The 25,048-nt window shown below is 47.8% G+C and overlaps 3 protein-coding genes across 12 annotated transcripts; 1 reads left to right on the forward strand and 2 right to left on the reverse strand.

Moving 5' to 3' along the window:
- Positions 1-19: 19 nt before the first annotated feature.
- LOC120448221 (60S ribosomal protein L14) lies at positions 20-1,559 on the reverse strand. Its single transcript, XM_039630111.2, has 4 exons — positions 1,380-1,559; positions 1,002-1,103; positions 573-767; positions 20-311 (listed from the first exon to the last, which is right to left on the reverse strand). The coding sequence occupies exons 1-4, from the start codon at positions 1,542-1,544 to the stop codon at positions 111-113; spliced, it is 663 nt and encodes a 220-aa protein (XP_039486045.1). The 5' UTR covers positions 1,545-1,559; the 3' UTR covers positions 20-110.
- Positions 1,555-2,993, forward strand: LOC120448219 (negative elongation factor E). The gene is made up of 4 exons (XM_039630110.2): positions 1,555-1,756; positions 1,814-2,331; positions 2,424-2,590; positions 2,652-2,993. The coding sequence occupies exons 1-4, from the start codon at positions 1,676-1,678 to the stop codon at positions 2,726-2,728; spliced, it is 843 nt and encodes a 280-aa protein (XP_039486044.1). The 5' UTR covers positions 1,555-1,675; the 3' UTR covers positions 2,729-2,993.
- On the reverse strand, positions 2,803-24,167 carry LOC120448217 (trichohyalin). 10 transcript variants are annotated; one of them, XM_039630098.2, is made up of 9 exons: positions 23,848-24,153; positions 23,167-23,320; positions 20,974-21,066; positions 15,931-16,913; positions 13,992-15,481; positions 6,989-8,963; positions 6,653-6,894; positions 6,344-6,586; positions 2,803-6,031 (listed from the first exon to the last, which is right to left on the reverse strand). In XM_039630098.2, exons 2-9 carry the CDS (start codon positions 23,276-23,278, stop codon positions 3,538-3,540), a joined length of 7,632 nt encoding a protein of 2,543 aa, XP_039486032.1. In that variant the 5' UTR covers positions 23,279-23,320; positions 23,848-24,153; the 3' UTR covers positions 2,803-3,537. The 10 variants fall into 10 exon arrangements, with proteins under 10 accessions (XP_039486032.1, XP_039486031.1, XP_039486036.1 ...); XM_039630097.2 differs by having other exon boundaries at positions 23,167-23,882; XM_039630102.2 differs by lacking the exon at positions 6,344-6,586 and having other exon boundaries at positions 23,167-23,894.
- Between the last annotated feature and the right edge of the window lie 881 nt (positions 24,168-25,048).

Genomic DNA, 25,048 nt, shown 5'->3' on the forward strand with positions numbered 1-25,048 from the left:
AAAGAGGGCAGTGTGCGTGTGTTTTTCCTAAAAATAACACTTTCTTTTATTTTTTCCATGGTGGTGGATGTTCATCAAGCAGTTACTTTCGTTAAAGGTAGTGTTTTTTTTTACTTCTTGGCCGCGGCCTTCTTGCCACCCTTGGCCTTCTCGGCACGCAGACGCTCGCGACGATCCTTCTTCAGGACGCGGGGAGTGCCGTCAGCCTTGGTGCGCTTCTTCAGTGTGTTGAAGGCGATGGTCAGCAGCTTGTTGCGCTGGCGCTTGGCATAACGCAGCTTGAAGCGGTCAAAGTCGTTCAACGAGGAGCGCTGCAAGGAAGATAAATTGTGCATTAGTACTTGATTTATTCAGATTGTTTACGAATGCAACTAGCTGAGATTGTATTCAGATAAACTAGAATTAGCTTCATATATGTGTCAGCCGGCAATTCCTATCAAGAACTTTCAATTATCATCATGTGCAGCAGAGTTCAAGGAGGCAAACAACTATGTAGAGAAGGAAAACCAACTCTGCCTAGGTGTTAGGTGTCTCCTATAGCTTATAATCCTCCTCGTACTCAGTATACATACCTTGCGGATGTTCTGTGCCTTCACGGACCAGGGGCTGACCTTCCACTGGGCCTTCAGGTCGCTCTCTGTCCAGGCCTTGCGCACGATGCGCGTGGGCGCGGTGTAGGGGAACTTGATGCGGTACTTGGTCAGATGCAGATTGTTCAATCTGTATTCCTGACGGGGCACGCCAGTCAGAGGACCATCGACCAGCACCTGAAGAGTGAGATAAGCCAGTAATTAGTTTTGGGGCTCTATACACATTTATGGTTAGAGACGGAGTACAGCAACAAATGCGACTTTAGCTTGCTTGCTTTCAGTGGGTTAAACTAGCTTCATTTATGTGTCAGTTGGCACTTCCTATCAAGAAGACAAATTATCATCATGTGCGCAAGACCTCGTCGCTTGGCAATCTGTTGCTGCTACTCCGCGCTGGAATGATGCACTTACTCTGTTTTGGTCAATGACGTCGACAATGGCCACCAGGCGCCCCTTCAGGGGACCGGCGGAGGCCTTGGCAATGCGACCAGTTTGTACGAATCTCTCGAAAGGCTGCAAGCAGAGAGAAGTCCATTATAAATGGCTGAAAATGTTCGATTTCAGGTGCTGCATGGCCAGCGCGTTGCTTGTGTTGGTGTCCACCACGTGAATTATTCGAAAGGTGGATTTCCCATGGATTTCCATTGCTTCGCCTCTGCTTTCGCTTTTCGCACGTTCAACGCACTGACCCGTTCGCTTGGCCGACAGATTTAATTCATCTCGGGCCCTTTGGACCGCTGAATTTTCACATTTTTCAACCGATCCGGAGAAACCTTCGTCGATTCTTACCATGACGCTAACCGGAAAGAAAGAGAAGGAAAGAACTTTTTTGACAGCTCGATGGTAGCATGGCGTTAGTGTTGCTAAACGCAGGGTTGCATGTGGACTAGTGTTGTTCAGCACACGATAGTGTGATAGTATATCAAATACTACTTTTGTGGCATTTCTGGCCATGGGCTGTTACGGTCACACTAAGCCAATTCGATACATTTCGATAGTAAAAATAAACAACATTTTGGAAAAACATAATTAATTGCTGCTAAATTTGCTTTTACGGGGCTAAATTCAGGTGTACAAACCCAAGTATGGTTTACATACACTTCCCAAGCAATTTAACTGAAGAGGAGCAGATGCTGCAGGCCAAGTATCAAAAGCTCAAGAAAAAGGTGGGAAAACTCGTAACACAAATATGAACTTTATTTAAATAAGATTTTAACCCGTAGAAAAAGGCCCTGCAGGCGCACAAGGCGCCCAAACCAGAGCCGGAGAGCTCCCTGACCCTGAAGCGTCCCACGGATGCCCGAGATGCCCGCGAAGTGGCCAGGAAACTGATTAAAAGCGGCGCCATTCCCGCCATCCAGAAGCAGACCAAACAAGATCAGACCTCCTTCAAGCGTCCCAAGGGGCAGGAAAGAGCCAAGCGCTCCACCTCGGAGACCAGTGTCGCCTCTTACCAGCCCTTTTCGTCCACGCAGAATGACGTGGCCCAGGAGACGATCATTAGCGAGATCATTAAGGAGGAACCGCGCCGGCAGAATCTATACCAACACTTTGCCACCGAGCGGGATCGAGAGGAGCGCGGCATGCCTGAGAAGGTGCCCATGGACACAGCGCAGCCAGAGAAGCCACGGGCCGGCAATACCATCTTCGTGTCTGGCAACAAGGTCACCGAGGATTTCTTGAAGAAGACATTCAACGACTACGGCACCATTGTCAATGTCTCCATGGAAATCGAAAAGAGGTATATGAAACTAAAGTGCTAATATTGTATCTTACACTGGTTATATTCCAAAAACTGAAGGAATCGTAAATTAATCGTATTTGACATTTCAGTCGTGGCTTTGTTTCCTTTGCCAAACCGGAGTCAGCAGATCGCGCCATTGCAGAGATCCATGGCAAGAATGTGAATGGCATCAACTTGCAGGTGCAGCTGGCTAGACGCCAGCCCCAGATTGAGCCCATTAACGATGCCTCCTCGTCGGCAGTCTGGTCATCTATTGGTAAGTGCTCAGTGTTTCTCTATACCTTAAAAAAATCAAACCTTATGTATTTCCCAAATAGCTGCCAGCAAATCGCAAAAGGGTAGCCACAAGGACCACCGCGAAATGGTTCAATACGATGAAGATTTCTTGCTATAGAGCGCCAATACTTAGTTTATACGTTTAGCTTTCTACTTACTTCCTTTATCACTTAGTAACAGAACACATTGCAGTTTATTTTAAATCCTTTTGCTTTATTGAAAATACGCTTCTATATATTTATGTATATATGTTCACTTTCTGGCTAAGTACTCGCATTTCAAATTATAACGTTCAAATGAATTCAATGATAAAGAGTGTATGTTTTGTATATTAATTCCTACTTTTTGATCTAAATTAAACAACAATTTGTTCAACAATTGAATCTCTCGCTTTTTGCCTTATGTGGTAGAAAAGATGAGCAAACAAAATAAGTGTTTATTAGTGTGGTTCTCGCCCCCTCTTTGCATGAAACAGAAAACGTCTACATATTTACATAGCATGTGTTAAGTAAATAGTTAATACATGGTCGTTGCTTCTGTTGCTATGCTTTCCCATATAGATTTCTATATCGTTGGTAGACAATGTTGAAAAATGTTCCCTTTATATTTCTGGTTAGTACAAGTTAGATGTCGGTATGTGTATGATGATGGATCATTGAACTGGGATTCCGGTTTCGTTTTTGGTTTTGGTTTTGTGTGACTAGTAGCACGGGCACGCTCCCTGCCCAACGCCGCCCCCATTGGCGTACCTCTTTCCTAAAGTAATTTCTCGTTAGTATCATTAAGGCCTTCAAGTTTCGAGCGGACACCTGGCCGCGTTTAAATTCGTTTCTTCATCCCGCCAAGATTCTTGGCCAGATTCGATGCTCCAAAATGCAATACCGCTCCAAAGGATAGCAAAACCAGGCTGGGACTCCCCACAGTCCCTCACGTCTGCCTGCCATGATCGTTCCCGGGCGGATTAAAGTAGTCCCAATGATGGGTGTGCACCTGCCGCCCCGTTAACAGGAATACCAAAACTCCGATCAGGATGAAGAGGAGCATCAGTGCGGGTATATTACGTGTCGCCTGTTGCGGTTCCACTGCTTCACCTCGAACATAGTGAGTCAGTTGGTTGATGACGTTCACCAGTTCCAGACTGCAGGCAGAGACAAACTGCCTTCCAGCGTGAACAACTGTCTTGGGCTGATCATCGTCGTAGTCTTCCTCCAATGGTTGGGTAGCACTACGGGTGCGAGAGCGACGCGATCGCGAGCGTGGTCGCTCCACAAGCTGTTCTTCTGCCTCGGAACCTGATTCCACTTCGATGGGCTCCTGGACATGACGACGTCGGCATTTGTGTGGCGCCTTTCTCTCCGTTGCCGTCAAGGCTTCCGCTTGCTCCGCCTCCGCGCTTCGCTGGAGGTTGAAGAAGGCTAGTGGAGCCAAAGACTGGAGGTACTCAACACTGGGATAGACCGCCGGCGGCGGAGGTAGTGGCAACAAACCAGCCTCCGTCTGGGTCTGCTCGTCCAGATTGGGAGCGGATGGCGCTTGCTCGGTGGTCTTGCTATGACGTGGTGGTTTAACGGGCAGCTCCTTCTCGGAGGTGGCGGGTTCGCTGCTTGCCTGCCGACTGGTCTGCGTTTCGGTGGTTAGCAGAGATGGACGCTGCTGCTCCCGCTGCACCCGCTCCACAATATCGTCAATAAATCCAGGCGGGAGTTCGATATTTTGCACCACCAGTTGTCCAGACTTGCACTGCAGGTCGTCTGCTTTGACTTGATTGCCATGTAGTTGCGATACTTGAATCTGGCCAGCCTGCAATGCATGGACTCGCAATCGTTCCACCTCCAATTCGGCCAGGTGACTGGGGAACTGCGGTTCTGGGGCGGATTGCAACGTTTGGATAGGCGTCATCTCGCGGCTGGACTGTTCGGCGATGGTCAGGACTGAGGTGGCAATTGGTTCCAGGGCGGTGGTGGACTTCCGACGTGGTGGTGGAAGAGGAGGCTCCTCTGGTTCCTCCTCCTTGTCTCCGAAAGCGGGTTCGGTGGGCAAAGTGGCAACGAACTTGAGCTCAACTTCGGCCTCGGTGGGTTCGCTAGCAGTAGATTTTTGAATTGTATCCTCCACTTCCTGGGATTCGGGCTCAGTCTGGGGGTGTTCCGTGTCGGAAAGAGTGTGCTCCTCCTCGGAAAGAGGCTGTTCTCGCTCTGACAATGGATGCTCATCCTCAGATGGGTGATAATCACGCTCTGAGGTGGCCTGCTCCTCTTCAGATTGGTGGTAATCAATCTCTGAGGCAGCCAATTCCTCCTCGGAGAAGGTTTGCTCTTGCTCTGATTCCTGCTCCTTCTCCTTTTGGCGGTAGTCAGATAGCTCCTTCTCCATTGCTTCCTGCAGTTCCTTCTCCAAAGCCTCCTCTAGTTCCTGCTCAGTTAGTTCCTTTTCCAGTTTCGTTGTTTCCTGCTCTTCTTCCTGTTCCGAAAACTTTTCCTCCTCATACTCGCTGTCCCTGAGCGTGCGTTCAACTTCATCATCCTCCAGTCTGCTCTCGTAGTCGCTCTCCAGCTGAGCCTGCTGCAGTTGCTCCACCGCTGCGTCCAAGTCTGCCGTACTGGCGGCGTAGTCACTCAATGCCACCTCACCGTGCTCATCCTCCACGTCGGATTTACTTTGCACCGAGCTGTCAGAGAGCAAGCCCTCGCGACGAAGTTCCTCTTCCTCCCGTCGCAGATCATCGTCAATCAAATCGGCGGCACTAATGGGCCTTACGATCAGTGAGGCCTGCACCGTGGCATCATCCTCGCCAGCAGTTAGACTGGGAGTGGGCACACGCCGTTCGATGATCACCGCCGATGAAGGCGTCTGCGGTCGGCTGAGCGACTTGGAACGATCTGCTTGGGAGGAAGCCCGCGATCGCTCCGACATGCTGCGCTGATTGGCGTCCCGGAATCTCTGCAGACCTTTAGCCAGCTGCTCGTCCTCGGAAAGAACTCGAGCTCCATCTACCTCATCCTGCTCCTGAGCTGCCTCTACGCTGCGCAACAGATCCTCCAGGGTTTTGTTACCAGATCCATTGGATCGTCGCGGTTCGATGATTTTCATATCCTCAGTGATCTCGAACTCTTCGCACACAAAATCATCGGGCAGCGGATCCGTCTGGGTGGACACCTCCACCTCGAACTCACCCTGGTCGTAACTATCCGCCTGGCTGGAGCTGGCCACCTGTTCACTGTCCTCGTAACTCTCATGAGTCTGGCTTCCGGCTCTCGTGGATCGCTTCTCGCGCGGAGGACGCGGTGGCGGCGGCAGTGGTCGGAACTTCATCTTGTTAATGACGGCGCCCGATTGCAAATTGGAGCGATCCAAAGCACCCGGCTCCTCGTAGTCATCCTCCTCATCCGGCTGCTTCGGCTTTTCCTTCTGTGACTCGTAGCTAGGGAAAAGGGTTTGAGGATCATTAGACAGAATCTTGGGTTTGGGTTGGGGTTCGCAACTGAGCAAAAGCCAAAGGCAAAGGCAAAAGGCAAAAAGAGCTGTGTCTGTTGTGTGGTGATCGGCTTTATTGTGTGTGGAGTGCGTGTCTCGGGAGGATCGGATTAGTTGCTTAGCCTAGCCTAGTCTAAAACTTAACAGCAAAGGAATATTAAATAAAAACTTAACAAAAATGCATTCGAAACAAGTTAACGGCAACCAAAAAAAACTATAACAACTCAATTGGTCAAAGCTCAAGAGACCAAACTCTTACTTCGACTTGATCATCAGAGGAATCTCATCCAGGCTGGCCGCGGATCTGCGGCGTGGCACCACCGGAGAGTCCTCTGTTGGCACGTACTGCTGTGGTGGCGGTGGTCGTGCGGGTGGCGGTGATCCTCGAGAGCCTCGGATGCTGGGCAACGTGGCGAACCGCTCACCCGGCGTTCGTGTGAACTTCTTCCGGCGGGCAGGTGGCGTTGGCTTCGGGAGCGTCTCCTTGCGGACCACCGCATAGCTGGAAGCGGGCAAGAAAGCAACTCCTGGCATTCTTTTCTTGGGGGAACGGGGCTCTTGTACTTACCCATCACTTTCCAGCATATCGATAACGAACTTCTCGTCGCTCCTTGTGCGTGGGTCCACATCCTCGTTGTCCTCCAACTCGGGCCGGGACTTTATATGCCCGTCCAGAATCAGAGAGTCGGCACCACGGGAAGTGCGGTCGTCCTCGGAACGCTGTGTACGTGCAGAGGTGGCATCCGTAAATCTGTCCGGCGTGGCTAGCGGTATGTGACGATATTCGTGCTCAGTGCGATAAACAATTACCTAAACGGGAAAGATTGTGGTTCATTAAGAAAATCCAGTCAAAAGTCTTAAATCATTTCTAGTAAATAACTCCCTTAATTCAAATTCTACTCACATCTTCGTGTGGCTGCAAAAAGGTGTTCGATACTGATCTACCACCGAAGCCGTTGAAGAAGGAGTCCGCATCCTTGTCCACGGATGCGTCGTCCCTTGTGCGTTTCTTCTGGCGCCTCGGTGCCTGCGGACGGGGCTTGTTCTGTAGCTCCTGTTCCATCTCCTCCTGAATCATCGCCGCTGCCTTGCCGCCGAGATCGAGGTTATTGAGTGCCTGCTCGGAATCCGTAATCGGTTGATCCCTGACCGGCGGTCGTAGGTACTCCTCGTCGTCTTCGAAATAGTGGATACTGCTTCCACCATCCTGTGGGATGTCCTGGCTGCCCTCAATCGAGTATTTGCTGCGACTGCGAGCCTTGCGAAGTGGGCGTTTCGGAGTGAACTCACTGCCATTTTGTGACATGGAGAGATCGTCGCCGTAATCGCTGCGCTGAAACTCCTGGGAATCAAAGTCCGGCTGGTAGTTTCGATGCAGGCGACGTGGCTTGGCCGGAGGCACATCGTAGTCAGCAAATTCTGACGGAACCTGCTCGGCGGAGTAACCCACGTGCTTTAGAGCATTGGGCATTTCGTAACCTTCGCGAATAGCTTCACTGATGTACTGTCGCAACTGGATGTTATCCTCGGAAATACCGCGCTTACGCAGGAAGAACTCATCATCATCGATTGGCTCCATGACCACCTTTTGGCCAGAACTGGCTGTAGATTGGGCATCCTGTAGGTCGTGGAACTTGTAAAAACCGGCCTCCGCTTCCAATTCCGCCTTCCTCAGCAGCTTGTTCTTCTGTATATCCTTCTCCGTCCAGCCCTCAGCATCTCTGCTATCCTCCGAGCGCAGATCCGAATCTTGATGAACCATAGGGCGACGCTTAAACTCCCGGGATCTCTTACTTGATATCTCGTGTATGGCCCGGTTTTCCTCATCGAATTCGGCAAACTGTTTGTTATCCGCCACCACGCCCAAGATGCCCATCTCCTGTTGAGGCTGTGCCTCACTGGCCGTATCTTCGGTGCCCTCCAGATCCTCCTTCATGCGTCGCTCCAGAGAGGATTCCCGGTCGAAGCTCTCCAGTTCGCTGCCGTAGCGCCGGTAACGTGATCCTTCGCTATCGTTGTAGCTCACATCGGAGAACTTATCGGCCCAGCGGGAACGAACCGGTCCGGGTCCACGATCACCTTGCGGAGAGCTGGTAGAAGTCTGCGACGGTTGCGTCTCCGTGCTGGGAATCACACTAAGGCCTTCTGTTCCCAGTGAGGACTCAGTGGCCACCGCAACAGGTTCCTCCACCGGCTTCTTCTTACGGAAAGCACGTGGATAGGTGCCGAAGTTGAACTCGAACTTCTTCTTTGGCGCCGGCTGAGTGGGGGATGCTGTGCCTCCTGTGCCCTCCGGGGTCTCATCTGAAACCACATCGCCCTCGTTTTCCTTAAAGCTCTTGCTACGACGCAGCTTCAGGGTGGAGAACTTCTCCGGCAACTTGAACTTGGACATGTCCGGCTTGTTAAACTTGGTGAACTCGGGTCGCTTCAGCTCTTTCAATTTGGACATATCCGGTCGCTTAATCTCAGGCATCTTGATCTTCGAGAACTCGGGAGCCTTGAAGCGTCGTCGCTCCTTGGCCTTGGCTTTGGGACTTCCGGAAACGGGTTTCGGTTTCGGCTTGGTTTGGAGTCGGGTGCGTATTTTTCCAGCTTGCAGACGGATCCCATCTTGCATCTTCTTGGTTCTATCCTGGGCCGAAGCCATGAAACCCTTGCGTCGGTTCTCCGGCTGCAACGGCAGCTCCTCCAATGCGCTCGAGTCCACTTGGCTGGTGTGGATTTCGTAGTCCGTGCGGGATTCGGTGCGAGGCGTGGTGCCAGCAGAACTGAGCGGTAAGTCGATGTCCATGGGTAGCTGCAGTTCGCTTTGGGGGCTAGGTGCTGGCGAGGATTCGTGCGCCGGCGTCACGCCCACGGGCTCGTATTCATGATCACTGGAAAATATGAAAGATCATTTAAGATTAGTTCAAGGGACTTACAAGTGGGTTACTTTCGTGTGTGAGGAATGCGTAGCTCTGGGGTATCAAATTTGACAATGTTATTTACAATATTTACCTTCTCAGTAACTTATCTTCTTTATTTTTAACCCTTTTCGTTCCCCATTTCAAAAATATAGGTTTCAAAATTGTTTTACTCAACAGAAACTTTGATAGTTTCCTTATATTAATCAATTTCAAAGATCCTAATTGCTTTGTATGGCGTTTTAAGAAAGGGGATTGATATTTTGCACATGGAACGTGTGGTGTAGAAGCGGTAGGTGTGCTGGTTGGTTAGAGAAGGCCTGCTGCTTGAGTGTCGAGGTCGGAGGCACAGGATGGGGGTCAGAATAGGCGTCGATGGCTTACCGAGTGAAATAGGTCCGTTCGAGAAAGTCTCTGTGTTCTAATTGCTTTTGGTTCAGGGGCGAGTTGGACTCGAAATCCGCGAGGCGCGATTTGCGTTCGTCAAAATGGAAACTAACCGTCTTTGTCATGCGGCCCACCCCATAGAGTTCCTCCTGGGATCGGCCCAAATGGGAGTTGCGGTCGTGCGACTGGGTGCGCGGTTCCCGGAACGACGTCTTCCGCTGAACCCCAAAGCCGCGCTGCTCGGAAGGAGCACGATGCTGGAGAGGTCGGTAGACGTGACTGCCACTTCCGGATATCTGAATGGGCACCGAGATGAGTGGCCGACTGCCTCCCAACGAAATATCCCTGCTGGCGGAGTCCCTATGTCCGTAGCCCGGATCCGGCATCTCGATCTCGCTGGAGTAGAGGTTCCTGTTTCCGGCCATAAAGCTTCCTCCGCTTATGCTCATGCTAGCACTCACACTTCCTCCACGCGGCACAGCCGACACCACCACCGGTGCAAAAGCCTCACTGATGTCCACCGATGCCCTTTCCGAGGCAGCAAAATCCTCGCGACTGCTGTACATGGTCTGGGCATTCGGCGGAGGAGCCAGTGGCTTGGTTGGCCGGGCACAGTACTGATCCATGTCGTCCACTTTGAGGGAAAACGTCTCAGTAACTCGCACTGCCAGTGGTTCAGCTTCTTTGCCCTTGACTGTTGCTGAGGATGTGGTAACCACGGACATGGCCTGTGGTTTACTGCGTGAAAACACAGATAGCAGTTTAACGGGTGAAGGCGACTTCTCGTGCCTCTGCATTCTGGGACTGGGCGTACGGGAACGCTGTGGGGTCGGAGACGGTGACTTCTGGCGCGGCTCCTTGACGCCAAACATCGATTTAAAACGCGAGGTATAGGAACTCTTTACTTCCGATGAGGCATCCTGTAAATTGATGGCAGTGGGAGCTGGTGTGGGGCTCACAGCGCGTTCTTGTTGGGTTAACCACTGTGTTGGTCTTTCCGGCGAGAGTTGCCTCTCCGGCGTATGCTGACGCTTCAAATTTGGCTGGCCAACTGAAGCCACCGTTGGTTCCGCAGGAGTGGGACTGGTTGTCCGACTGGAGGGCAACTGCAGAGTGGCCATTACAGGCGGTGACTTTGGCCTCCTTGGCGAAGGTCTGGGACTTCGGCTGCGGTGCTCCGCTGCCTTCTCCTCCTCATCCCGTATCAGTTGATCAATATCCACCACTGGTATGTTGTGGACTATCTCGATTTTCGTCTGTTCCCCCACTTTAAGGGGAATAGCGCTTATATCACCACCAATGGATGGCGGTCGTCTGGTCTCTGCTTGGATGTTGTCCCTGATTTGCACAATACTGTGCTCCTGTGCAACTTGTTCTAGCTCCGCCACGGTTTTGGCCAAGGGATCAATGGGAACGACTGTGGGCTGATAAGGATTCTGCTGCTGCTGGAAATCGGATTCCACAAGGAAAGAAGGCCGCACTGCATCGCCACCAAAGCGGGATACATCGATGGGTCGATTTTGGGGAAGCGTATTGCCGGGTAACTGGTTCTCCTTGTTCACCTCGCTTGGGCGCATATAATCCGTTGAAAGTGGCGGCTTGGCAATACGGAAATCCTGCTGCGACGGAGCTGGCGAAGCTTGGTGCGATGGAAAGAGTGGTGGTTGGTCCATCAATCCCGGAGTGGCAGTGGCTGGTATTAGATTGAGCTGCGGTGGCTGCAGTGATCCTGGCACTATGCTCGCCTGGAAGAGGTCGGCATTGGATGCTCGACGACTAGTGCTGGCGGAGCGACGTCCTCCAGTGGCTTGGGCAGTGGGTATGTTAATGTCCGCACAGAAAAGATCCGTCTTTGAGTTCCCGGCTGATATGCGGCGTAGGGATGGACCACTACGCATAGAGAGGGAATCGGGAAAGCGGCTTACGCTGCCCGAAGACAAGCCACCCATGGACAGCTGTCGTCTTCTTCCAGCCACAAAGGCTCCACCTACTCCCTGATGCGGAGCAGAGAACTGATCCGGTTCTGTGGCATCCGAGATGCTGCGCACTACCAATCCTCGCGAACGCGCTGTCTGCTCCAGTTCCGGATAGCGTTCCATGAAGCTAAGATCCACCGAGGGTGCAACATCCGCATGACTTACCACTTCGAAACTGTGTGTAGACAGATCGTCGCGCATTAGATTGAGGTGACCAGGTGGAAACTGCTCCTCGGCATGTCCACTCAAACGGGAACCAGGACGCGAATCCACTGGATTTACACGCTCTGGGAGCAGGGAGTCGCACATGAAGTACTGGCAGGCGCAGCGGACGTCCAAGGAGGCACCACTGGCGCTCTCCTGGCGGGACACAAAGTGACGCTTCTCGGCGGGCAGGGCGCCCACGGAGGCGGATCGTCGGGAGTTCAACATGGTCACCAACTATTACTTGCTCACTGTCCCCGGACGTAATTCCTCCACTGCTTTACCTCCACCTCCCTCGTTTCTTTGCCAATTTCAGTGCTTTTGTTCGTTTTCGTTGTGTGGTCGTCGTAGTCGGTGGCTATTTTTAAGCACCACCAGAGCAGACATTGAATTTATTTTCTGCCCCGAATTCGAAAATTCTTGCTGGGCCCCAAGAATTTTGCTCTGCGGTGTTGCAAATCGCAATCGTTTGAATTAGTTATTCAACTACAGGTGGTTAATAATCGTTTATCGATACCGGGCTTTAGAATCACTCAATTGCTGTTCCTGTCGCTCGCATCTGAGATGGTGTTTTGGGTCCCGTTATGTATGCGTGCTTGTTTATGCGTGCGCGAGCGCGTCCACATCGTTGCGATTTTCGGCCAGGACTGACGAATGGGAGAGCTTTTCGCCATTTGCGCGACACAAATTTTTCAACCGAATTTCTTGTTCGAAAGATGAAAATGTTTTTCTTTAAAATTAGCAATAACACACATAGTCGCGACACGGATTAGGCGTGTCATGGTGTGAGTGTGGTCACAAAGCAACTTGACTGATCATAATTGCGATCGTGGTGAGCTTTGCACTGAGTTTGGTGGGTTGCGATGGATTAGGATGTGGTGGGGCAGAGGATAATCGGCGGATGAATAAGGAAAAGTAACAATTAGTCGCTTGGCCTGCACTTTATCGTTCTATTTTTGGGGGCCTTTGCTCTGCCTGCCGGAAATCTTCTTGTCATTCGTCGACCTTTAGCGCGCTAAATATATAGTCCTCAATTTGCCGTTTATAGTTCGCCAGTCACGCGTCGTTAGTTCCTGGCCTATCCATGTAATTATATGTTGAATTTCGTCCTCGAGAAACGGACGTGACGAGACCTTTGGGAGTAGTTTTCAGATGATCAAGGAGCCAATTCCCTATTCCTTTACCACCACAAATCCACTTGAGTCCAAACATTTAACTATTTATATGTACCGATGTACATACATATATGCATGTTTTTACACATTTATTTAACCAACACCGATGGAAAAGTGAAAGGGACGCACACATTGTAGCAAGGAAAGTGCAGTTGGGTAAGTACAGTAATTACCAATTAAAAGAAACTCGAAGGACAATCTTATTGTCAACTCTAAGATGGCAATAAAGAAAATGGACCTTTGGGAGTAGTTTTCAGATGATCAAGGAGCCAATTCCCTATTCCTTTACCACCACAAATCCACTTGAGTCCAAACATTTAACTATTTATATGTACCGATGTATATGCATGTTTTTACACATTTATTTAACCAACACCGATGGAAAAGTGAAAGGGACGCACACATTGTAGCAAGGAAAGTGCAGTTGGGTAAGTACAGTAATTACCAATTAAAAGAAACTCGAAGGACAATCTTATTGTCAACTCTAAGATGGCAATAAAGAAAATGGACATTTAGAATATAAGGCCTTAAATGTAACTAGCTGGGATAGCTATTATAATTCTATTAAATTCAATGGAATGTTGTTATTCTAAAACAGGTTCTCTTTAGGAATGCTTTTATATCCTCAGGATTATTAAAACCTTTTTCTTATAAGCTGAAGAAGGCAAATTAACTGTGTTTCGTTGATATTTTCTTATGTGAGAGCTTTGACCATGTCAAAGTGCACAAAAAATACTATATTTAAAGAAAATCCTTCGCATGTACCTTCCAAACCGATAGTCACTGTACCACCCCGCCAAGGTCTTACCTTAGGTCTAAATCATTTCAGGCCACCTTTGGCTTGAGCCCGCTACCAAAACTTATTGGTGGCGCCGGCGCTGCAGCAGCAGCAGAGCGTCCAGGATGCGGATCGCTTCACCCGGATGCGCCATGTGCTGGGATTGTGTTGGGTGGTGTTGGTGGGTGCACCTGGGGTGTCTGTGTCGGTAGTGTAGTGGTAGTCTTGGTAACGCGGTGCACGGGCACGGTGGTGCTTGGTGAGCCGGCGGCGCCTTCTGCCTCCGCCCGCAGCTCCACCTCCAGCTCCCGGCAACAGGGTTAGTAACAATTTCATGAGCAAGTCAAATAGGTTAGAGCCTCTGCAAGATTGTTAGAGCAACAGCAGCCGGTTGGGGTTTGTGCTGAGTGTTAGTGTCAAGCCGGGAAGTAGTTTTTCCATTTTTGGGATAGTACTTTATTGGAGCCCTCCTCCCACTTACCTCTCGTTTTTCCATTTGGCGGCATTGGTGGCCGCCTCCAGGACATCCTCGGGCAGCTCGACATCCTCACGATGCGGTTCCGCTTCGTCTTCGACGTGCGAAAATGTCACCTTCTTGTCCGAGGGCGCTGGAGAGGCTTCCTTCTTAAGGGATGGACGCAGATCTGGACTGATATCCATGGGTTCATCACTCTCCTCGGTGACGGGCGAAAGCTGTGCCAGTCGGGCGCGATCCTCATCCGAGGAGGTGGAGTCTATGGACGAGATGGGGGCAAATAGTGCGCCTGGCTTGCCGGCGGTCACTTGCTCCTCCTCGCTGCTGCCCATGCGATCCAGAGGCACTGCCTTGGCCGCCTCGATCTCATCGATGGCGAGATTGTCCTGACGCGTCAGAGACTTCTTCAGAGATTCCAGCTCCAGTATTGGCTGATCCACAAGTTCCAGTGTTCCAGCCTGACCAATTTCTTCGTAGACATGCTCCCGCCGGATGCGAGGTGTTTTCTTGGGCGGGTCCTCCTCTGCTTCTGCTTCTGCTTCCGATTCCTTTTCTTCTTTAAGATCCAGCTTCTCCTCTACGGGTTCGGTGACTTCCACTGTGGGAGCCTCTGCCTCAGCTTTGACCACCGGCAGCTCGATGATCTCATCGGGCTCAGGCACTCTTCCACTGCCACTGGGCTGATCTTCCAGTAGCTCCTCCTTGGTGCGCTTGCGGCAGGGCGACTCATCGTACTCCACCAGCTCTAGGATTTCGTCGGAGTCCTGCTTCTCGATGAAGTGGGGAATCTCGCCACGATCCGATTTGGGTGAGGCCTTAAGCTTCATGATCTTCTGCTGCTCGCCGAGAACAATTTTGTCGTCCTTCTTCAGGGTGATCCTCTTAATGTTGTTCAGCCGCTTCTTCTGGCGCTCGGCCAGGCTCTTCAATTTCTTCATGATGTCGAATCCCTGTTTGGGTTTGCTGGACTTCGAAGGCTTCTCGGCGTTGGGTATGAGAGATCCCGGCGGAGGAGCTAATTCGTGAAGGCTACTCTGTCGACTGGGATTAGCGGAGTTACCGGGCAGTGACTGGGCGTCCTCGTGAGTGCGTCCGCTGCGCCTGCGCCGGATGAGGTCACGGATGTGGGCCAGGCGATTCGTCTTCCGTGGTCGGGCGTGACCTCCAACCGCTAGCACGGAGTCGGAAACGCAGGAGATGCACTCACTTAGAGCGTCTTCGTTGTGCTGATCCCGTTCAGATTCGGTCTCTGAATCGGAGGACTCCTCGCTGCTGTCGTCGGTGGTGGTGGCTACCGCCTCGTCCTCAGAAAGGTCCTGAATATAACGTTCGGTCTCCTTCACCAGCACCTGCTCGTCGTAGCGTACCTTCTTCAGGGACTTGGGTGACTCGGACTTGAAGCGCAGTTCCTGGGACTTTCGCAGGAGCAGCACAATCTCCGGCTGCTCGTCGGGTCCCAGTGGCCGTTTGTACAAATGTGTCCAGGGATAGCCGCCCTGTGGTGGCACAAAAATTCGATATTATTAACTAGAAATCTTGGCATTAATTAACTAATTAACTAATTTAACTAACTAAAAAACCTAAATTGCCACTTGTCTGAATTCAAATATGTTTTCCTTTGATAGGGAATTTTTTCTGTTCGAAAAAGAAAAGCGCCAAAAGTTTCGAAACCTCAAAAATAAATTTACTTGTGCCATAATTCTAAAATTATTTTCCATGAGTAATGCTGTTTTATAAAACGTTGAAAGAACACAAAAATTGTATTCAGCAAATCATACAATTTTGAAGGTCTTGAATTTACAAGTGGATCGTTTTCGTATCACGAATCGAATTGGATAGCTAACTAAATTATTTAATTTCATTCTTTTCCATGAGAAAACCTTGTTATTTTCCTAAAATTTTCCTGATTTTTGTCTAATCGATTTAGTCAATCATTTTGACTTACCCGCTCTTTGGCTCGTTTAAGGTCCTCCCAGCGATATGTTTGCAGTGGCACTGGTGGCTTCTCCTGGCTGCTGTGCAGGAGGTACTTCTTCAGCGACTGGTAGTACTCCCGTTTGCAGTCAGCCGACAGTTTTTGAGCATCCGTCTCCTCTGATCCACTGCCTCCCTGCAGGCGATTCTGCTCGATTTGGGGCAGTGAGTCGATGAACTCCTTGCGTTCCTGTTCCTCAGCCTCGGTTTTGGGTGTGGGTACCTCCACGAGCTTCAATTCACTGGGAGCGGCCACAAATGGCTTTGGCTTTTGCTCTTCCTCCTCCGCTGGCAGTTCCAAGACAATCTCCGCCTGGGGCTTGTTCTTAAGGATGCCGGTCAGCTCATTCAACTGGACCTCGACTTGTTGGGTGAGTGCGTTGATCTCGTCGCGATCCCGCTGGACCTGATCCTCGTGCACGCGCTGCGCCTCGTCTACATCCCGGCTGAGTGCCTGGATCAGCTCCTGTTCGATCTCATCCACCAACTGCTCGGCAGTGCGACGTACTTCCTCCGACGGAGTGGCCGTCTCGTCAACCTCGGCGATTTGATGAGCTGGCGGTGAGATTTCCACTGGCTGTATGGTCCTGACACCAGCTGGTTCTACCTCGATGACTGGCTCCGTGTCATTGGTGCCCGCCTTGGATGTGCCCTGCTGCAGTTCCTGCTCGAGCGGAGTTAGCTCCCTGATCCCAACGCCACTGGCTTCGTCGGCAATGCTCTCGATGAGATGCGACTCGAAGTCCAGCAGATGGGAGCCACCCGGAGTGGTGGGCACTTGGTGCGGCTGTGCTGGTGCTGTTGCTGTTGCCTCGCTGTTGTTGTTATCGAGGGCTAACTTTAAGGCGGCTGCTTTGGACTGCTTATCCTCGAGCTGCGAATCGCTGGCGATGCCGTTGATCAGTAGTATGGTCGGCTGCTCAGTGGGGCCAGTTCCAGCGCCAGGTAGCGACACTGCAAGAAAATGGGGGGCGGGTTGGAGGTAGAACAGGTGGAAAAGTGAGTAAATGTGGTGTTTACACTTGGCCAGCAACAGGTGCTAAAAATAAGCGCAATCGGCGGACACTAGACAAGACACAATTACATAAGTCGCAACTCGAGAAATGTGAGAGACAACGACGACAACACACAACATCGCGATGTGGTGGACATATAAACATTCTCTTGAATATGCTCTATTTCGATCTCGAAAGCTGCAATTACGAAATACGAATATAATGTAGTTTACCACAATTGATCAACTAGTTTTAGGATTTATTTCCCTGGCTGATTCCTTTTCGTAATTCGTTGGGTTGTTCGTTGTCGGGTTTTTTGATTTGATTTTGATTTTAAAAATCGAAAATTAAAATCAATCGAATGGGTGGGTTTTTTTGTATATTTTTTGTACAAATATCTCGGATATCAGCGCAATTCGCGGGTACACGAGCCGTGCATTCAAATTGTCCGGGGCCAACTGGCCCGTCCAAACGGATTTTTCGCACAGCAAAGCCCCCCGAAAAAATACAAGAAAAATTGTCGAGAGACCAGAGACCAATTTTCCTTGGCACTACGCTCAATTGTTTTGGCTTTCAAAATACTTATACTTATGTTTAGCAAATTTTTCACTATTCCTCACTCGCGTTCTCTCGCGATTTTTCTGCCTTTTCCTCTACGTTTGTTTGGCTTGGCTTGGCTTGGTACGAGAAAAATAGTTGCACACACAACCAGTCGTAAACAATTTGCAGTTTTTACACACATATTATCGTTAATTTAGCACACCGCGGATAAACAAGAGCACCTAGAGCAACCAAACGAAAGCAACCAAAAGCACAAAAACTAGAACCACAAAAACCAAAAGTAAATTTCGTTTTACATTCATGCGCCCAATTCTCGGTGTGTTTTCACATTCAATAATTATTGTTTGCCTATCTTTGCTATATAGCAACACACATGTATCTATATACTTCGAATTTGTAAATATGCGATGGGGTCTAACGTAATCACGTCAAAAATTACAAGCCCACGAAACTTAATTGTTTGTACAAAACTAAAAATTCGCCTTTCGTTACGCCTTTCTGGTTTAGCTTTTGGATGATTCGAGTACTTTATTGATACGATGGGGTTAGGGTAGACCATAAAATCCAATCATATATAAGGAAAATTTCATTCATTATAATGCAATTTGCCATATCATGACAAATCGCTTTAATCATTTCCCATATGCGGCAAGTGAGGTAAGAATCTTGGCTCTCAAAGTTGTTTTCCTTTCGTGTGTGACATCACGTCAAAAATAATACCAATCTGGCAAATGTTTAAGTGGGTAATTATAGGGAAATGATGCAGAAAGTACATAAAATATATTAAAAATATGATCAAAGATCAAAATATTATTTCAATACATCGCCATATTGTTTACTTTGAAAACTTACACAATGAAAACTATTAACTATGCCTATATTTCCTTTACTATAAATTTAAATTTATGATGGTTTGTCTATTAAGATCAGAAGTGATATCTCACTTCTAAGTTTCCCAACCCCAAACAACTTCTTGAATAACAATACCTCAGTCTTTCCTTTTGATCTTTTGGTATTTAATCATCTGTACTGATTTACCCTGCAGCCCATTTCATATTTGTTCATATATTTATTTGTTCCACGTGTGGATGGATTTACCATAACAATTCGAGCGTAACTGCCTTGGATCGACTTGCTTTACATGGAGATCCCCTGTTCGCAGTTGAGTGAATTCGATGCAATGCTTTTCCTCAAAATCAACTTTTCATACACAAGTGAACATGGACAACTGCCTCCGGGAGCATTCGCTTCCATTCCTCGACTTCCCCCATTGGGAGTCAAGCCGAATCCGAATCACGGACAAGTTCATGAACACTGTCGCCGCTGAACTTTACACATGAATTTGTGAACAGACAGATAAAGATAAAGGGCTGGCAAACTCAGAACGGTGTGAGTCGGAGTAGAACCCGCTGTGCATATGCGGCGTATACGTAATGCGCGTGCGGATACATGAACTCTAAAAATAGTCGAACTTACACACTAGGTACCATTACACTGTTGTCAGTTTACTGCCGAACCCTGAACCTTCAGTACCGTCGAATTGCGTAACATGCAAATCAATTAAATGCTCGCCGGCTGGGCTCACTCACCATAATTGCCAGCGACACTGAGGAAAACATAAACCATAGTCGTAGGAACTTTCAGTTAGTTGTACTCATTGGTTGTTTAGGTTGTAAAATGTATTTAGTATATTAAAAAACAAAAAATTATAAATTTGGAAAACAAAACCGAAAAGAAAAGAGAGTATTATTTGTGGAAGCCGCCTGAGCCTCACATGTTCGACGTCTAATCGCGTTTTGAATACTAGCAAGTAAAAAAAGCGAAGCTGACAACAAAACTAGCTAAAAGTTGTGGCAGCGCCGCCGGCAGCGAACTTGTCGCTGACGTTGAAGCTTTGACGTTGCTCTCGAATCGCAAAACGTGAAATGCTGATTGAAATGCGAGAGAAGAGACCGGGGTACACCGCCTCCTCCGCCGCCGACTGGTGCTTCTCCTCCTTCTCCACCTTCTGCAAGGGATCCACCAGCGTGTTGCACTTTCGCCACTGGTTGCATGCGAATGTGGCGACGTCAAACGCCCAAGGTCGCCTTCGCAACCGGGCGCTCTCCACTATATTTAGAATCATTTAAGCGTAACGCACTCAAGGGCCAATGCGGCAGGCCAAGTTATTAATGAGTCGGTTTCTTATTGGTACCAGCCAGAGCACTCAGCCAATCAATTCATTAGTTTTAGATATTCCTAGGCACTTTCATATATTAAAAGAAACAGGTAATCTCCTATTTGCATGTTCGACAATAATTTCCTTTTCTAAATTTCTTGTGAAATTTTTAGAATCTTTGAAATACATTAAAAAAATATAAGATATCAAACGGTTTTTAAAAGCTCTATATATTTAGTATATATTATGTTCGCTTGGAATTTTCTTGGAAGCCACGTTTCTGGCCACCGCTGAGTGAATTCTAATGAATGAGCCAAAATGTTGAGAAACTGGCACACGGTGCGTATGCGTTATGCGGATTCAGGTCGCCGTCCCGGCTAAATATTTTCTGTGTTATTTTGTTTTTGCCCGGCAATTTTTGCTTGTTGTGAAAATAAATTCTGAAATTCTGGTGACACAATTGCAAATGTGCGAGTTCATTGGACGGTCTAATTATTCCAAACGAATGGAAATCGACGTAACTAAAACGGAAATTGGCGAACCTAATTGATTTCCACTTTCAGTTGACCCCCAGCAATTTCCACATTTTCCATATTTTCATTGCACTTTAATGGCTGGGCCAACGGCCCACGCAGATGCTTTCGGTTTCTGACCTTGACTGGTCAGATATTGAATTATTTATGTACCTATAAATATAGTTCAGGGAGAACACTGGTATACACTTATATACATACATTTTGGCTTTCCTTCATATTGACGATTAGTTCCAAACTGAAATAAAAATAAACCGACGTCGAGCGACAACAAAAACAAAGACGACGTCAACGTCAACGAAACGAAAGCGACGGAGCAGAAATCCAATCAAGAAATCAAACAGGCACAGAATATAAGAATATTACGTATACGTATGGGTAGCGCACATGACACAGAGAGACAGTTCGAATGGGTTGAAGAAATCACGGCACAAACGAAGTACTTAACTTAGAGGCAAAAGTTAAGGAACTTATGCCACAACACAAGCACGAGCTCACCACTCATAAATAATGAAAGTGCGGACAAGAATGAGCGGTGGCCACAAGAAAGTGAGTACAATTCCGATGAGCCTCGCAGAACCGATGGAAATGAGATGCAGACAGATCCCGAGACAATGTAAACAATGGTGGTACACACAATACGGGCAACATGTTGCCAGAGAAAATCTCTTGAACTCTTATTTTGTGAATGAACAACATGGTTGGGACAGCACAAGACGAATATATATATATGTATATCTTAGGGAAAAGGGTGGAAAATCTTTTACCAATCACTGGTGCCATACAGGTCAGGAAGCGGGTCAGTGCTGTGCCCGTGCTGGGAATAACCCTATTTGCTTGGGGACTCTTGGCCGCAGGGTCTGCAATTAGGTTAAAGTTGGTTTCAATACTAGATATTAGCCTGGTGGTGGTGGTGGTCATGTGATGGAATGTGGCTTGCTGCTAATTGGAAATCAATCAAGCCACCATTAGTCGGCTTCTTCGTTTTCCTCCAAACTCCTCCAACCGATCGAAGATCAGTTTCTCTGCCAATTACCAGCAATTTTCACCTATTCTGACTCATCGTTTCCATTCGCCATGCTAATCAATGGGCGAAATGTTCCGTGGCTTACGTTTATGAGAGGTTTTTTTTACTGACATCTTGGGCTGAACATTTTAGCACATTTAACTTAACTGGTATTCACTACTGGTCTCGCTGTTGCATGATTTATCAATAAATTATGCCAAAGTAGCTGCAATATCAAATTGAAGGGTTGGAGCTTATTGATTTATGATTACAATACAATAATCATACGGCGACTGCTAAGAATAGCAGTTGACTTCATAGTTGACCGATGTCTACAGCCATAATGAAATATTAATGCAGAGAAGCATGGTCAAGAAAACTTTTGCCGATTAACATGGACATTTTTATTTAAACTACCTGTGTACTTTACTTCAAGGCAAGATAAGCACGATACCCAATATTTTGATATACATTAATTATATGGATTTAAAAATCTATTACTAAAGCTGTAAACCCAATACGTAGTATTAGGAGGAGTTCCCCAAGAAACTTAAAGTGCAAAGCTCATGGCGTCATAAACAATTCTCCGGCTTATGTAACAAATGTTTTAGTTATCAACAAGGTTGTTAAAAAGATAAAAGCGGCAAGGCAGTTTTTTCAAACCCTCGATAAGATAGCGCAGCCATTGTATGTTTAGAGCCCCGTCATATGACCCATATGACGTTCCAGGAACGGTCTACGTGCTCTGATCCCAGTGTGCAGGGATCTTGAACTTGGCCTATTTGCTGTTTTAATTGCCATCAACAAAAAGTGCCCGTCAAGTGGCAATCGGAGCAGTGCAGTCTGCATTCTTCAGAGATAAGAACGCTTTTGTTAGGCCGTCTGGAAACGGAAATTCGAACGGGTTTTGTTCGCTTTTATTGCGCTAGTTTTTCACTTTCGACAGCCATAATAACAGTGGACAGAATAGCGGAAAAGTTCATTCTCTGGCTAATTTTAAACATGATCGATGCAACGGCTAGCGGTAATCTACACAACAAAAATACTGAGATGAGGTGGATGGGGTGGCGTATAACCGGTTTGTTCATTCACATGGCCAGATCCACGCCCATTGTGCTTAGCAAACAGAAGATGCCGCTGACACGGATGGAACCTACTTGATGGAACTCAGTTTTCAGTTCGTCTAGTCTGTTTATCTGCCATCTGAATGCCAGGCAGTTCACAGGGTGCCGAAATCCATGAGCAAACTTGTGGGGAAACCTAGATTTTTCCAATGCAGAATTTTATATGCTCTTGCGAAGGTCAAGAATGCTGAGTAATAAAAACAATGTGGTTTTTGTTGAAATCGAAAGATTTAAAATCTTTTTTTAGACAATGGATCGAAACTAGAAATGATTTATAATATTATTATTATTTACTCCATTTAATTGTTAAAAAGATTAATTCCATTAGCCCCAAAGTCAATTTGCTTTCCAACGTTCTGCAGGTCAAGTTGATCCAGCCAGTGTTTTAGTACCACCCCAAATGGCCAGACAATTGTGTGATATTAGTGGCCATTGCATTTGATTGCCGATTTCCGTTGGAATGGCTGTGGGGTCTGGGTGTGGGAACTTTTATGGCCGACTCCAAAGTTGCATACGAGGGCATAATTGGGGAACCGCCTCTCCGCCGCGGCGCCAAAACAGAGAACTTGTCATAGTTTTTGGCCGCCGTTCAACTTGGCAGGCAATCATAAGTAATGTTCTTGCGCCCCAGCACATGTGTACATATATGTACTATGTAGTTCTCGGAGCCCCACAGAATTCAACTTGTTCTATATTCGACAACGCAGCGACTCATTACAGGCGATGCGACACAGCGCCCACGCGGCGTATGCGTAATGCGCGGCTAATTTGTGGGGCAGACGCGAATGTGGGATGCAAGTTGACCCCAGTTGTACCTTGGATGGTCCTACCTTCGTCCCAGGGATGATGTTGATGTGGCTGCTGCTCCTGCTGATGGTTCGATGGATTCTCGGACTCAGATGTCCGAGATTTGCGTCCTTTTTTCGAGCGTTTCGACTCCATTTTTTTTGCGGCTGCGGCTGCTGGCTAAGATTTACTTGTTGGCTACAAGACACGCGCGTAAATAGAATAATATATATTTTTATGTCGGATATCGGACGGTGTGTGTGCGTTTTTTATGTGCTCGTGGTTTATCTTTTTCAGTGACGCACACACAAGTGACATTTGGCAAAACACACACAAAATCCCGCACTCTGTCGCGTTTTTTCGAACTTTGCGTATTTTTTTGTCGCTTCGATTACTTGGCGCGTCCGCCGCGAAACACGTATATATGTGTATATCTTTTTGGCTTGGATATATATATATTTTAGATTTAAAAATTTCCCAAGTTATTTATAATGCGATGATTTAATTTAACACACACTCGGGCCACTTTTCATATTCCTTACTTGCCAAAAAATCACGGGAAATGGCGACAACACTTGCTCCTCCTCAGTACGATATATTCCAAAAAAATTAATTATGAAATTAAATTGTATGGGCATTACGTGACAACGCGAAGTTTGGATCCGTGGCTTATGGGTGGGGAGGGTTGGGGTAGGGGTGAAAGCTCTAACTTTAACGATTATTACGGATAATGATGAGTTTTCCTCCTAACTGCCGCCGCTAAACTGATGAACTGCTGGATTGCTGGACAAGCGAACTGCTGGCCGGTTGCCTCGTTTATTACTGGTCGGGTTGGTATTATTATCTATATATGTAAGTGGGCATATACATATAGCCGAGAACTGAGCGCCGAGAAGTTGGGTGTTGGGTGAAAAGTGAATGAAAATCGCGCACGGAGTCCGCTGGTCCGTCCATGCGACGTCGTTTTGTGGTTTTTTGTCGATGATCTGTCGTCGATCGTGGATCGTGGATCGTTTGCCGTGCCGTACCGCGCGCGACTAATGCCGACTAAACCTGCGACGACTACGAGATCCGAAAGCTTTTCAGTTGGTTCACTCACTTTTGGACTGGCTGGTTTTTGTGTTTTTTTTTTTGTTTCTGTGTTATTTTGTTTTTTGTCACTGGTGGTGGTCACACGCCACACGAGCATTTGTTCCGCGTTCTCTGGCGGAAAATATATTTATTTTTACGGAGCCGCTCTCCGGCGCTCCGGTTTTCCGGAATTTATCAATCGTAATGCACTTTCTTATCACACACTGTTTCGCTTGGGAATGGTATTTTTAGAGATATAGCCTCTGCCATATCGAGTTGGTTGATTGCCAGCCAGATTGGTAATGGAAAATGGGAGGGGATTTTCAATTTTCTCGATAACCATTTAGTTAATGGAGTTTTACAGATCTATTTCGTCTTAAAATTGATGCATGGAAAACTGCTAATTCAATATCTAAAACCAATTCGTGAAAGGCAAAACAAAAAATCTGCGTTTTCCAGATCATGTAGGAATATTTCTAAAATTCTCATGTCATATAAATATTTTATACCTTTTATGAATTTCCTTTCTCTTTCATAACTTATTTCTAACGTTTTATACAGTTTTGGCATTTCCCTTTACCAAACCGCTACAATTTCACTAATAAAGCTTAAGACTGATGGCGTCTATTGTCTGCGGTGCATTAAACTGTGATTACGATTACAAAACGGCAAGTTCATGAAAAGTTTTGTGCAGTGGACGCGACAAGTTCAAGCTGTTGAGTCGGCAGATTGCGTGTTTTGTGTTTCAGCCATGTTTATGAGGATGCAACCTCCCACCAACTCAAAGGGCCCAACATCCCAACAGCCCAGCAGTCGGGTTCAATTGCCGCACTACAAGCCATCGGAGATGGAGAC

Source organism: Drosophila santomea, chromosome 3L (assembly GCF_016746245.2).
Source record: "Drosophila santomea strain STO CAGO 1482 chromosome 3L, Prin_Dsan_1.1, whole genome shotgun sequence".
Lineage (NCBI taxonomy): Eukaryota > Metazoa > Arthropoda > Insecta > Diptera > Drosophilidae > Drosophila > Drosophila santomea.